Below are 12,586 nucleotides of genomic sequence, written 5' to 3'. Positions count from 1 at the left end.
AGGCGCGCTGCACATCACAGAGGCTTTGATAACCAGTTTCATGACTGGCCAGGCTTTGGTGTGACAGTTGTGTGTGTTTCTCCTTGATGCAAACCCACCCCCTTTGTTGATTTTAATTCCCTGTAAGCCATGTTGTGAGTCGCCCCTTCCTCCGTGAGAGCAATGGCAGAAAATGGTTTTGCACTTTTTTTCCCCGCAGACGACATACCACAGCAAGCATGGAGCCTGCTCAGATCACCGTGGCAGTTACGAGCACTGTAAACACCACGCACATTATCCTGCAGTATACGCAGCACCAGAAACTTCAAAAGTAGGCGAGTAGGCGACGGCAGCACGGTGATGAGAGTGATGAGGACATGGACACAGTTCTCTCACAGCACGGACCCTGGCAATTTGGACATCATGGTGCTAATGGGGCAAGTTCATGCCGTGGAACGCCAATTCTGGGCCCGGGAAACAAGCACAGACTGTTGGGACCGCATAGTGTTGCAGGTCTGGGATGATTCCCCGTGGCTGCGAAACTTTCACACGCATAAGGGCACTTTCATGGAACTTTGTGTCTTGCTTTCCCCCACCCTGAAGCGCAAGAATACCAAGGTGAGAGCAGCCCTCATGGTTCACAAGCAAGTGGCAATAGCCCTCTGGAAGCTTGCAACACCAGACAGCTACTGGTCAGTCGGGAATCAATTTGGAGTGGCCAAATCTACTGTGGGGGCTGCTGTGATCCAAGTAGCCAATGCGATCACTGAGCTGCTGCTATCAAGGGTAGTGACTCTGGGAAATGTGCAGGCTATAGTGGATGGCTTTTCAGCAATGGGATTCCCTAACTGTGATGGGGCAATAGACGGAATGCATATCCCTATCTTGGGACCGGAGCACCAAGGTAGCCAGTACATAAACAGCAAGGGCTACTTTTCAATGTGCTGCAAGCACTGGTAGATCACAAGGGATATTTCACCAACATCTATGGGGGATGGCCGAGAAAGGTACATGATGCTCGCATCTTTAGGAACTCTGGTCTGTCTGAACAGCTGCAGCAAGGGATTTACTTTCCAGACCAGAAAATAACCGTTGGGGATGTTGAAATGCCTATAGTTATCCTTGGGGACGCAGCCTACATCTTAATGCCATGGCTCATGAAGCTGTACACAGGCATCCTGGACAGTAGTCAGGAGCTGTTCAACTATAGGCTGAGCAAGTGCAGAATGGTGGTAAAATGTGCATTTGGACATTTAAAAGTGCGCTGGCACAGTTTACTGACTTGGTTAGACCTCAGCGAAACCAATATTCCCATCGTTATTACTGCTTGCTGTGTGCTCCACAATATCTGTGAGAGTAAGGGGGAGGCGTTTATGGTGGGGTGGGAGGTTGAGGCAGATTGCCTGGCTGCTGATTATGCACAGCCACACACCAGGGTGGTTAGAAGAGCACAGCAGGGCACGCTGCGCATCAGAGAAGCTTTGAAAACCAGTTTTATCACTGGCCAGGCTACGGTGTGAAAGTTCTGTTTGTTTCTCCTTGATGAAAACCCAGCCGCTTGGTTCACTCTACTTCCCTGTAAGCCAGCCGCCCTCCCCTCCCGCCTTTGATCTCTGCTTGCAGAGACAATAAAGTCATTGTTGTTTCAAATTCATGCATTCTTTATTAATTTGTCACACAAATGGGGGGGGATAACTGCCAAGGTAGCCCAGGAGGGGTGGGGGAGGAGGAAAGCACCGTGTGGGTGGCGGAGGAGAGGAGGAGGGAAGGACAAGGCCACACTGCACTTCAAAACTTCTTGAATACCAGCTTTCTGTTGCTTGGGCAGTCCTCTGGGGTGGAATGGTTGGGTGGCTGGAGGCTCCCCCAGCGCGTTCTTGGGCGTGTGGGTGAGGAGGCAGTTGGTTACACAGGGGCTGCAGCGGCGGTCTGTGCTCCTGCCGCCTTTCCTGCACCTCAACAATATGCCGGAGAATATCAGTTTGATCCTCCAGTAGCCTAAGCATTGCTTCGTGTCTCTTCTCATCACGCTGATGCCACCAATCATCTTGATCCCACCATCTCTCCTCTTGCTCCCACCACCTGTCCTCATGTAAATTTTGTGCTTTCCTGCACTCTGACAGCGTCTGCCTCCAGGCATTCTGCTCAGCTCTTTCAGTGTGGGAGGACTGCATGAGCTCAGACAGCATTTCGCCACAAGTGTGTTTTTTTCGCCTTCTAATCTTCGCTAGCCTCTGGGACAGAGATGATACAGGGACCATTGAAACATTTTGGGGGGAGGGGGGAGAAGAGCAGTATTTAAAAAGACACATTTTAGAGAACAATGGGTAGACTCTTTCACGGTGAACCAAGCTGTTAAAGCACATGTGCTATGTAATGTTCTTTACAAGGTCACATTTTGCCTCTTATATTGAGGGCCTGCCGGTTTGGTGTGAGAGATCACACACACGCAGGACCAGCAGGCAACAGAATTTCGGCTTGCAGGCAGACATGGTAAGCCACAGTTTTTTGGATTCTTTAACCTTCATAACATGTGGGGCTGTTTTCAAACAGCAGCGCCCTCATTTCCCATACCAAGCACCCATTGGGTTGGCCATTTAAAAGGAGGGGCTGCAGTTTTCGGGTTAACATGCAGCACAAACCCAACTAAACTCCCCCACCCATACCCAATTCTCTGAGATGATTGCTTCACCCCTCCCCCCACCGCGTGGCTAACAGCGGGGATGATTTCTGTTAAGCCACAGGCAAACAACCCAGCAGGAACGGCCACCTCTGAATGTCCCCTATTTCAACCAGGTGACCCTGGGAGTACATCCAGGAGAGCTTCACTGAGATGTCCCTGGAGGATTTCTGCTCCATCTCCATACATGTTAACAGACTTTTCCAGTAGCTGTACTGGCCACAACTGCATCCCAAGTCTTCAATGCAAATTAATCATTAAACATGCTTGCTTTTAAACCATGTATTATATTTACAAAGGTACACTCACCAGAGGTCTCTTCTCCGCCTTCAAGGTCTGGGAGCCCACCTTGGGTGGGTTGGGAGGGTACTAGATCCAGGATGAAAAACAGTTCCTGGCTGTCGGAGAAAACGGTTTCTCTGCTTGCTTGCTGTGCACTATCTTCCTCGTCCCCAAAATCTGCATCCCTGTTGTGTGAGAATCCACTGACGGAGTCCACTCACAGGGGTGGAGTAGTTGTAGGGGCACCCCCTAGAATGGCATGCAGCTCATCATAGAAACGGCATGTCTGGGGCTCTGACCCGGAGGGGCTGTTTGCCTCTCTGGTTCTTTGGTAGGCTTGCCTGAGCTCCTTAAGTTTCACATGGCACTGCTGCGGGTCCCTGTTATAGCCTCTGTCCTTCATGCCCTTGGAGATTTTTTTTCAAATATTCTGGCATTCGTCTTTTGGAACGAGTTCTGATAGCACAGATTCATCTCCCCATACAGCGATCAGATCCAGTACCTCCCGTTCAGTCCATGCTGGAGCTCTTTTCCAATTCTGGGACTCCATGGTCACCTGTGCTGATGAGCTCTGCATGTTCGCCGATGCTTATCAGCTCGCGACGCTGGCCAAACAGGAAATGAAATTCAAAAGTTCGCGGGGCTTTTCCTGGCCAGTGCATCTGAGTTGAGAGTGCTGTCCAGAGCGGTCACAATGGAGCACTCTGGGATAGCTCCTGGAGGCCAATACCGTCGAATTGCGTCCACACTACCCCAAATTTGACCCAGCAGGGTCGATTTCAGCACTAATCCTCTCACTGGGGAGGAGTACAGAAATCGTTTAAGAGCCCTTTACATTGACAAAAATGGCTTTGTCGTGTGAATGTGTGCAGGGTTAAATCCATCTAAGGCTGCTAAATTCGACCTAAACTTGTAGTGTAGACCAGGGCTTAGTCATGTAAGGAAGTTTCACATACAAGTTTACCTCTATTGTTTTTATCTTATAGCTTGTAAGATAAAAATTGTTATTTAACATTTGAAATGACTAGCACCATCTATAAACAGTTATTCAAATGACCTGCATAAAATCTGGAAGTGCCTGTCTTTGACGAGGCTTACAAAAACAGCCTATATCCCTTTAACAACAAACAACAACAACAACTTCTAGCAGACTGCCATGGTAGATAGTATATAGCTGCATCCTCCAAGATTAGAAGAAACTTTCTGCCTTGCAGCAACACTAAACCCAAGGAAGTAAGGAGTCACAAGTTAACGTAGAGAAGAACTGAAGGCAGCAGGTACAGTAACACCAGAAACAGCCAAGCCACAAATAACGAAGAAACACTGAGACTTCTGAAACCCAGCAGTAAAAAGCAAATCAGTAAGAAGAGAAAAAATAGTTCAACTACGAGAGGGAAGAAGGATTCCAGTGAGAAGTGTGGCAATCCAGGACTTCAAAAGAATTGCAATTTCTCTTGGACACCAAATCATGTCTGAAAGCCACTTGAAGGAGCACATCCTGAAGTATCAAATAAAGAAAGGTTTCAGAGTAGAAGCCGTGTTAGTCTGTATCCGCAAAAAGAACAGGAGTACTTGTGGCACCTTAGTCTCTAAGGTGCCACAAGTACTCCTGTTCTTTTTGCAAATAAAGAAAGTTAGACTTTCATTTTGGAAGGAGAGACTTGAAGACCATTATGTGGAAACAATTCTGTAACAAGGAGGAAACAGTGAAGCTTTAATAATAAAAAAAATATATAAAAATGTATAATGGCTTAGCATAGAAGTTCCAGGGGTTTTTATTTATTCAATTTTTAGTAGCATGGATGTTGAGGCAAAGATCTCATGGATCACTTCTCCTCCTCCTGATCGCTCAGTCAAGCTGGCACTTCATCCTGGCAGCAATTACCATATTTGCATGTCTTGTCTCAAACATGTACACATATAATTAATTTTAATGCTAAAATCAAAGACATTCATTTTGTTCTTTTTCTGAAGAAAATAAGTTTTGCTGCATGTTTCACTTTGTTGTTCCTCTCCCTCCTTTGTTCCTCTCCACCCTCAGCTATGCTGTATCCCCTCTCTCCCCCCTCTTCTATTAAAAAAAAAAGTTATCCCCACAAAAGAACAGTCGATACTCACACATTTGCAATCTCCTTCCCTAGGCAAAGTTTGTTCTCACACACCCCCTGTGACGTTATTGACATAAACTGGGACCATATAGATCATTGTTGCAACCAAGGTCCTGTAGTGGCACCCAAATCTTGTATAAAGGGGGTCAAATGGGGTGTCTAGGACAAGGTTATGGTTTACTGGTTATGATTATGCTGTCTATATGTGTGTATCAGTTTTGTAGTTGAAGTTATGAATATTGGCTCTATACTGTCTGTATGGCAAACTTATGCTATGCTTCTGGGTGACATCCCAGACAAGCTGAGATTAGCTCTGCCTAGCCTGCTTGATGGCCCATTAAGGACCATCAGCTGTACAATGGACCCATTGAGAGAAGGCAGATACGCCTTGTAACTCAGCAAAGTATGCAGGGACTGGCCCATGTGACTCCAGACTCCATTTTGCTGTAATTTTCCACAGTAAGAACAAAGAGGTGTTCTTACACCTGGAAAAGACTATATAAGGCTGATGCCTCATCTCCATCTTGTCTTCAATCCTGCTTCTTACCTCTGGAGGAACTTTGCTACAAACTGAAGCTCTGAACAAAGGACTGAATGACCCATCCCAGCTGGGGATGTATTCCAGAGACTTGATTTGAACCTGCAGTTTATTCCATCGCTGCTGCAAGCCTGAACCAAGAACTTTGCCATTACTGTATGTAATTGATTCCATTTAACCAATTCTAACTCTCATCTCTATCTTTTTCCTTTTATGAATAAACCTTTAGATTTTAGATTCTAAGGGATTGGCAGCAGCGTGATTTGTGGGTAAGATCTGCTTGTATATTGACCTGGGTCTGGGGCTTGGTCCTTTGGGATCAGGAGAACTTTTTTCTTTTACTGGGGTATTGGTTTTCATAACCATTTGTCCCCATAACGTGTGGCACTGGTGGTAATACTGGGAAACTGGAGTGTCTAAGGAGATTGCTTGTGAGACTTGCGGTTAGCCAGTGGGATAAGACCGAAGTCCTCCTAGTCTGGCTGGTTTGGTTTGCCTTAGAGGTGGAAAAACCCCAGCCTTGGTCTGTAACTGCCCTGTTTTAGCAATTTGTCCTGAGTTGGCACTCTCAGTTGGGTTCCGCCAGAACCGCATTGTCACACCCCCATTCAAAGTAAAATTACCACCTCCACACATTCATAAAAACACACATACACAACCCAGAACTCAATTCTACATGTCTTCCCACCTATTTAGATTGGGGATGAACAAGAAAGTACCGGCAGGAGCCATTTGAGGAAGAAGAGGATGAACAAAGAACAGGAGTTCTGAAACAAGGAAGCACAAGAAAAGGGAGCCCAGGAGCTATCTGGACATTGAAAAGAAAGGAAGCAGGAACAAGTCCCTTCAAGAGAACTGTCTCCAACCCCATTCTCTTCCTCCATTGCTTCCTCTCAGCTTCCCCTCTGGGCCCCAGTCACCTAATCTACTGAGCAGTTTGCTTTTCTCAGTCCTGTTGAACCTATGCTCATCCACTCCCTTCTCCACCGTACTCCAGTGCATTATCAGAAGCCTCCCCTCCAGTTTCCACACACACACACACACACACACCCCAGATGTAGTGGTAACCCACAGTAAACTTCTCACCCTAGCTAGGAGGGTTTTTTCTAAAAAGCATGAAGTGTGAGAGCAGTAACAATGCTTACCACAAGCAATGCCTTTTGTTACATAAAATTTCTTGTGTTAAAAAACTGAATCAAGATGCACACTGGCAAGAAAATGTTTTTATAATTCTGCTTCATAAATGTTTTTGTTCAAGTTACTGAAAGCAGTTGGAAACAAAATGAGCAATCTGCACCTGAAAGCAAAACAACATACGTCAGTAAGGTCAGCTTTTAAATGACACACAAAATTTAGTTTTAAGAAAGAGAGAGGATGCTACTCACCACATCCTTAATAAATTGCAAGAAGTTTCAGCAGTTACCCTAAAGAGAAAATAATATTTAAAGGATTTACTAGTTAAACAATTTCAAACTAAATTCTTTATGTTAGATTTAAACACTGACCTGATGAATTGTGGAATGAAATCCTTTCATGCTTCTGTCAAGTCAATGATTTAAAAAAAAAAAAAAACTGGAACAACCTGTAACGTCATTCTAAGAAATCATAATTTCTCAACACAATAAGATCAGATGACAGAAGTAAAATTTGTCTTGTGCATCAGTAATTTGTAGGGAAACAAAACTACATAAGTCTCGGGATACCAGGCAACATCCGTCTGGATACATTCCACCTTCATGCTCAGCCACTAGAAATAGGCACAAACAAATATTCACAAACCAAACTGTTGAAGATATTTTCTGGTACAGTTCAATTTCTGAAGGCATCATCGGATAGACCTATAGACTACTTAGCCATTTTAAGTAGCATTAGCTCTCCACAACAATGGACCTAACATTGTAACCTTTGCCATTACACTTGCATGTCTTTGATTTATACCAGGTAATAATCAGAGCAAGTTCCTTGTTCTGTGTTTAAACATGTACTAAATAAACCAAGCAGCTTCTTTCCACAATATCTTCAGGCAGTTTAGGGAGTATATCTCCGTGGACAACATGCTTTCAAGCAAGGGACCAAGTATGTACTGTGAACATACAGAAGACACTGATAATCATGACAATGAATAACATAGAGGGCATTCTTGATACAAAAAGAAGATACAGACAATACCTACAAGCCCCGAGAATCCAGAATTAACAATGCCAAAGCTGGAATAAAGATTTTCTAAGCAAAATTCAGTATAAATATGACTTAACAAGCTAGACAGCATGCCACCACTGCCCTTCATCCCTCCTCCTAAATATAACAGAAGACAAGAGCATGATCAAACACACTGGGAGGTAGTTTATGTCCAAAGTTTCATTACTGTAAGATGAACAGTGTTATAAAACTTCATACTGACAGAAGTATCTGTGAAACTTTATACATTTTTTCAATTAAAGTAGTTATGTCTTTAGAGCATTTAAACAATTTCATTCACCTACAATGATAAAGGCTGATGAGTAAATATATAGCAGGAAGGTTGCTATAGAATTACATTCACTTTGCACCCTTCAGGTCTGAAGAGAGCCATAAGTAGCAAGAAAAGCAACTAAAAATCCTCTTACACACACCTCACCACTTAATTTACAAAAATTTAAATACATAACAGCATGTACAATTCAGCTGTGATGTTTTAAGGGGTGTAAGATACCAAGTCTTTAAGTAAGCACTTACAGGAAGACTACCATTTTAACTTTCATCCAGAGAGGACTAGAAGAAGGTGTAAGTTACACTAACCCTCCTGGAATGAAGTCAAGGAAAGGACAGATCTAAAATAATCGTCACAGAAGAGAATCAAGGGGAATGCCATAAGAAAAAAGCACAGTCCACCCCACATCAGAAGGGGGCTGCTGGGCTTCCCTGTCCATCAGTCTTTAGTTCCCACTTCAGTCATTACCACACTCATGTTCCATGTCCTTACTCTTGCATGTAGAAAAATATAATTCCATTGAGAGGTTTCCTGACATTGTAAACCACTAGTTCAGATGTTGAGTGATTGCAAAGATTACATTTCTTTGTAGAGTATTAGGGTGTTGTTGTTGTTTTTTTAAATAAAATATTAGTGTTACTCTGACAATAATATTATAGTAGGTCTTGATGATTATGAATTCATAGCATCAAAGGGTGCATTTATTTTGAATTAGATGTTAAAATCTACACAAAAGGCACCCATCCAAAACTCTGGATGTCCTTGACATGTATTTCAAAACAAAAAACTCTGGATAGTTACAACAAAAACTGTCTGAAACACTTCTCCCCACCCAGTTAATTATTAGCATCCCATTACCTTGATGGAAAGGATTGGAAACAACTCACCATAGTAAGGGCAAGGACTAATAGACATATAGCTAAATAGATGATACTGTGTGATCCAGAGTGATCAATACAACGAAGTAGAATCCTTGGGACATGCGGATAAAGAATAAAGGGGTGGGGAGAGTAAGGGAGCATATGAGAGCAGCCAGATAAATATGCAGCTGCTTTAAAGCTGGCCAAAGATAGAACCTGGAGAGAGGAACCCAGCAGCAGAATCTCATCTAGAGCTGGGGAAAGTGCACATTTGAAAAAGGGAGAACTCAAAGAGGCAGCATATGCAGGCAGCCACTGAGGAGTAAATATTGCAACTGGCAGACTTGGCACACGGGAAAGAGCAGTTTGTCCAGTGTTCCTGGGATCTGGGCCAACTGCAGAAGTGCAGAGAATATGATGTGAGAAGAACCACCTAGAGATGCCAGAAGGCCTTGCAGATTGTTGCCTTAAGAAGCAGAAGCTACAGCTCGCAAATTCAGCAAGGAGGCAACATGAGGGGCTTCTCTAATGCAAACACCAGAATAGAGGTTCTTAAACAGGGTGCGCCCTCATGAGGGGTGCAGAATGTATTCTGGGGGGCATAAGCAAGCTTTGGGGGAGGGGGAGGAATTTACCGCACACATTCAGAGCTGGGTGCCTGGCATAGCTGCTGTTCTCCAGCCACCAATCTCTGAAGGCAGCATCGCTGCCACCAGCAGCAGAGAAGTAAGGGTGGCAATACAATACCATGCCACCCGTACTTCTGTGCTGCTGCTGGCAACTGCGCTGCCTTTAGAGGACAGCACCCAGTCAGCATCCTCTGCTCTGCCCTCAGAAACAGGTGACCGGAGAGCATGAGCTGCTGGCTGGAAAGATGGGAGTGTAAACTACTATCGACACAAAGAAGGGGACATGATTAAATGACTTTGAGAACCACTGCACTAGGAGATGCCACAAGCATCAATGTTCGAGCCAACAGCAGCCCATGCAACCAAAGGCTAAGAAGATTTCCCTTCCCAAAGAAGGTAACTTTGAAGAACCTTTGGAACTAGACATAAGGACTCCGATACTAGCCTTGTAACTTCCTATATGATTGCCCCTTAGGGAAATAGCCTGGAAATTTTCAGTACCTTTCTTCTGTACCAAACCGCTTAGGTTTCAGTGTAGAGTCTTTGCATCCCTTCTTTTCTGCCAATCCTAATAAAGAATCTGCCTTTATTTACCAGATGCATGCAAGTGTCCACTGGGAAGAACAAGAACAAGAGCCTGTAAAGCCTAGCATTTGAAGTGCTTAACATGCTTCCCTCTAAATTCCTGGAATACAGCAGGCTATGTATCACAGCACTCCTGGTAATTCTTCTAAGGAGAGAAGGAAGGGGAGCAGGAAACTTGTCAGATACAAGCAAAGAGGTTAAAGTGGAAAGGTATTTTAACACCTCTGAAAATTTACTTACAAAAGCGTTCAGCATGAATAATATAGAATAAATGTTCACTGAATTATTATCACATGAGCAAATTCTTTCCTGTGTGCACAGCATCAATTTTTAAATAAAAAAATTGAAGCTACAAAAAGAAAGGTACACATTTGGCAGTGTCCTTAGTTGTTTCCCACCCCGTAATATACTTCATTTCTACATATGATAGTATAAAAGAAGTGCTTAATGTCCACATTGTGAGCTGGGATTCTTAAATACAATTTTTAGATATACGTATTGTATGGAATTGTACAAGATATCCATGTTTAGCAGCTAATATTAGTATAACTTGCCAGTGCTTGTTCTTTACTTACTGTTGTTTAAAATGACTACTTGAGAAGTTTAAGTAGAATTATAAATTTTATTCATTTTTAAATTGAAAATTTTTTCCCCCATGTTTCAAAAAGAACAGTTTAATACATCAATTTACAGTGTACACTGCCATGCCATACCAAAACATCTTTGTTTGCTTATCATGTAATGCTGGCATACAATGCCCACTGCAGAACTAGCACAAAGCCATAAAACTGTTTTGATACCTCAGCAATGGAAAGGTGGGTATAACCTTATATATATATAAAAATAAAAATCAACTTGCCATCATCCTGACGTCTTGCCCTATCCCTTCATTAATTTCCTTTTAGACTGTAAATTCTTCAGGGCAGTACCTAGCATAATGGAACACTGTTCCTGCCGGAGGCTTTTGGTCGCTACTCCAATAGAAATGATATTTACAAGATACAAGTCACAACAACCAAATAGAGGCACTGAACACTTTTCTGGATAACATATCTTAGCCTATTCAGCTTTGCACAATTGAATTTCCAACCTCAATTTCAGTGAAGAGACTCTGCAAGCAAGCCAGAGATGGACATTATTGTGTAGTTACAGATTTACTTTGTTCTTCCACTGCACACACAATGTAATCTTGCTAAATCTTTTCCAATGTGAACTGACAATTTATGTTCTATGAATTCTAACATTTGGTGGTAAATTGCCCAATTAGATGGACAAATTGAGACCAACTGCCATGGCTTACTAAACCTAAATTTTGCTTTATCATGTTTTATTATAAGGGTTGGATAACCCTAGAGTCTTCTCTCACTGATCATTTGTGAGCTTCCCTTACTCTAGGAATAAGGTCATTATTGTTGAGCCAATGTACTCTTTTACAGATATATTCTGAAGGTGATTTGTTTAAATACGTTTAAGTTATCAATAAACAGCTGATTATGGGAATAGTTTGGGAACTAAGGCATCAAACACACTGCATTGTAAGGTTACTTTATAGTATTATTAGCTCACTGAAGACAAGCAAGTTGTGCATCAGGTTAACAGTATGTTGCAAACTGCATTTTCCTCACCACCAAGTCTCCTTTCGCTAAACTGAAGCAACTTTAAAGTATTTTTCCCTGACCATTAAAGCCATACACATTCACAAAAGACACCAGCACACAAAGAGTTTCACTCACAGAAATACCATTAACTTTCAATGTGTAACTACTGGCACCTGTGGCACTTGCACGTCATGGCCGTCCACCAACAGCTGTCACAAGCCAATCATACAGATAGAGAGAAAGAAAACCTGCTCTGGAGGCTACGTTTTTACTCACGAAAGCTTATGCCCAAATAAATCTGTTAGTCTTTAAGGTGCCACCAGACTCCTTGTTGTTGTTGTTGCTATAAAGGAGACTATCCCAGCTCCTACAAATACCCCATGATGATTGCACACCCCATTATCAGGGACACAACACACTGGATACTGGTGAAAAGCAGAGTTATTCCTACACCTTGGGTGTGCTCATCCCAGGCTACTCAACAGAGGATTTGGTTCCCCTCCATAGCTTCCCCCATTCCCCCATTCTCTCCCCTAACCCCTCCCCCAGCTCCCCCCATCCTCTCCCCCACAGCTCCCCTCGGCCTCCCCGCCAGCTTCCCCCGGCCCGTCCCCTCGGCCTCCCCCGTCCTTCCCCCTCCCCACCGTGCTCCTCTCCCCTCCGCCAGCCTCTCCTCCTACCTTGGCTTTCCCGGCCTCCAGTTTCTTCTGTCTCTCCTCGTCCTCCATGGCCCCTGCGCGCAGAGAGCAGAGCGTTACCGCCGCCAGCCGGCCCCGCTACAGCGACAGGAGCCTCCGTGGCTGATCCACCGGCGCCGCCATCTTCAGCTCCACGTAAACACGCGCGGCCGGGAAAAG

The 12,586-nt window shown here is 43.9% G+C and overlaps 1 protein-coding gene and 1 long non-coding RNA gene across 8 annotated transcripts in view; both read right to left on the bottom strand.

Annotated features, from left to right (window-relative positions):
- AKAP9 (A-kinase anchoring protein 9) overlaps window positions 1–12,586 on the bottom strand; it is a 213,544-nt gene extending 200,958 nt beyond the window's left edge. For 6 of the 7 annotated variants that reach the window (XM_034760413.1, XM_034760412.1, XM_034760414.1 and 3 more), the window contains exon 1: window positions 12,410–12,585. In XM_034760413.1, coding sequence (XP_034616304.1) covers window positions 12,410–12,457 — 48 coding nt within the window. In that variant the 5' untranslated portion in view covers window positions 12,458–12,585. Of the gene's footprint in view, window positions 1–12,409 lie in introns of all 7 variants that reach the window. The other variant, XM_034760411.1, reaches the window with a different exon arrangement.
- Window positions 6,119–11,701, bottom strand: LOC117872200. Its single transcript, XR_004644423.1, has 3 exons — window positions 7,093–11,701; window positions 6,973–7,011; window positions 6,119–6,884 (listed from the first exon to the last, which is right to left on the bottom strand). It is a non-coding gene; the product is annotated as an uncharacterized LOC117872200 (long non-coding RNA).

Source organism: Trachemys scripta, chromosome 2 (genome assembly GCF_013100865.1).
Source record: "Trachemys scripta elegans isolate TJP31775 chromosome 2, CAS_Tse_1.0, whole genome shotgun sequence".
Classification (NCBI taxonomy): Eukaryota; Metazoa; Chordata; order Testudines; family Emydidae; genus Trachemys; species Trachemys scripta.
Note: the sequence above shows the minus strand (reverse complement) of the source record. Positions and strands in the feature narration are given on the sequence as shown.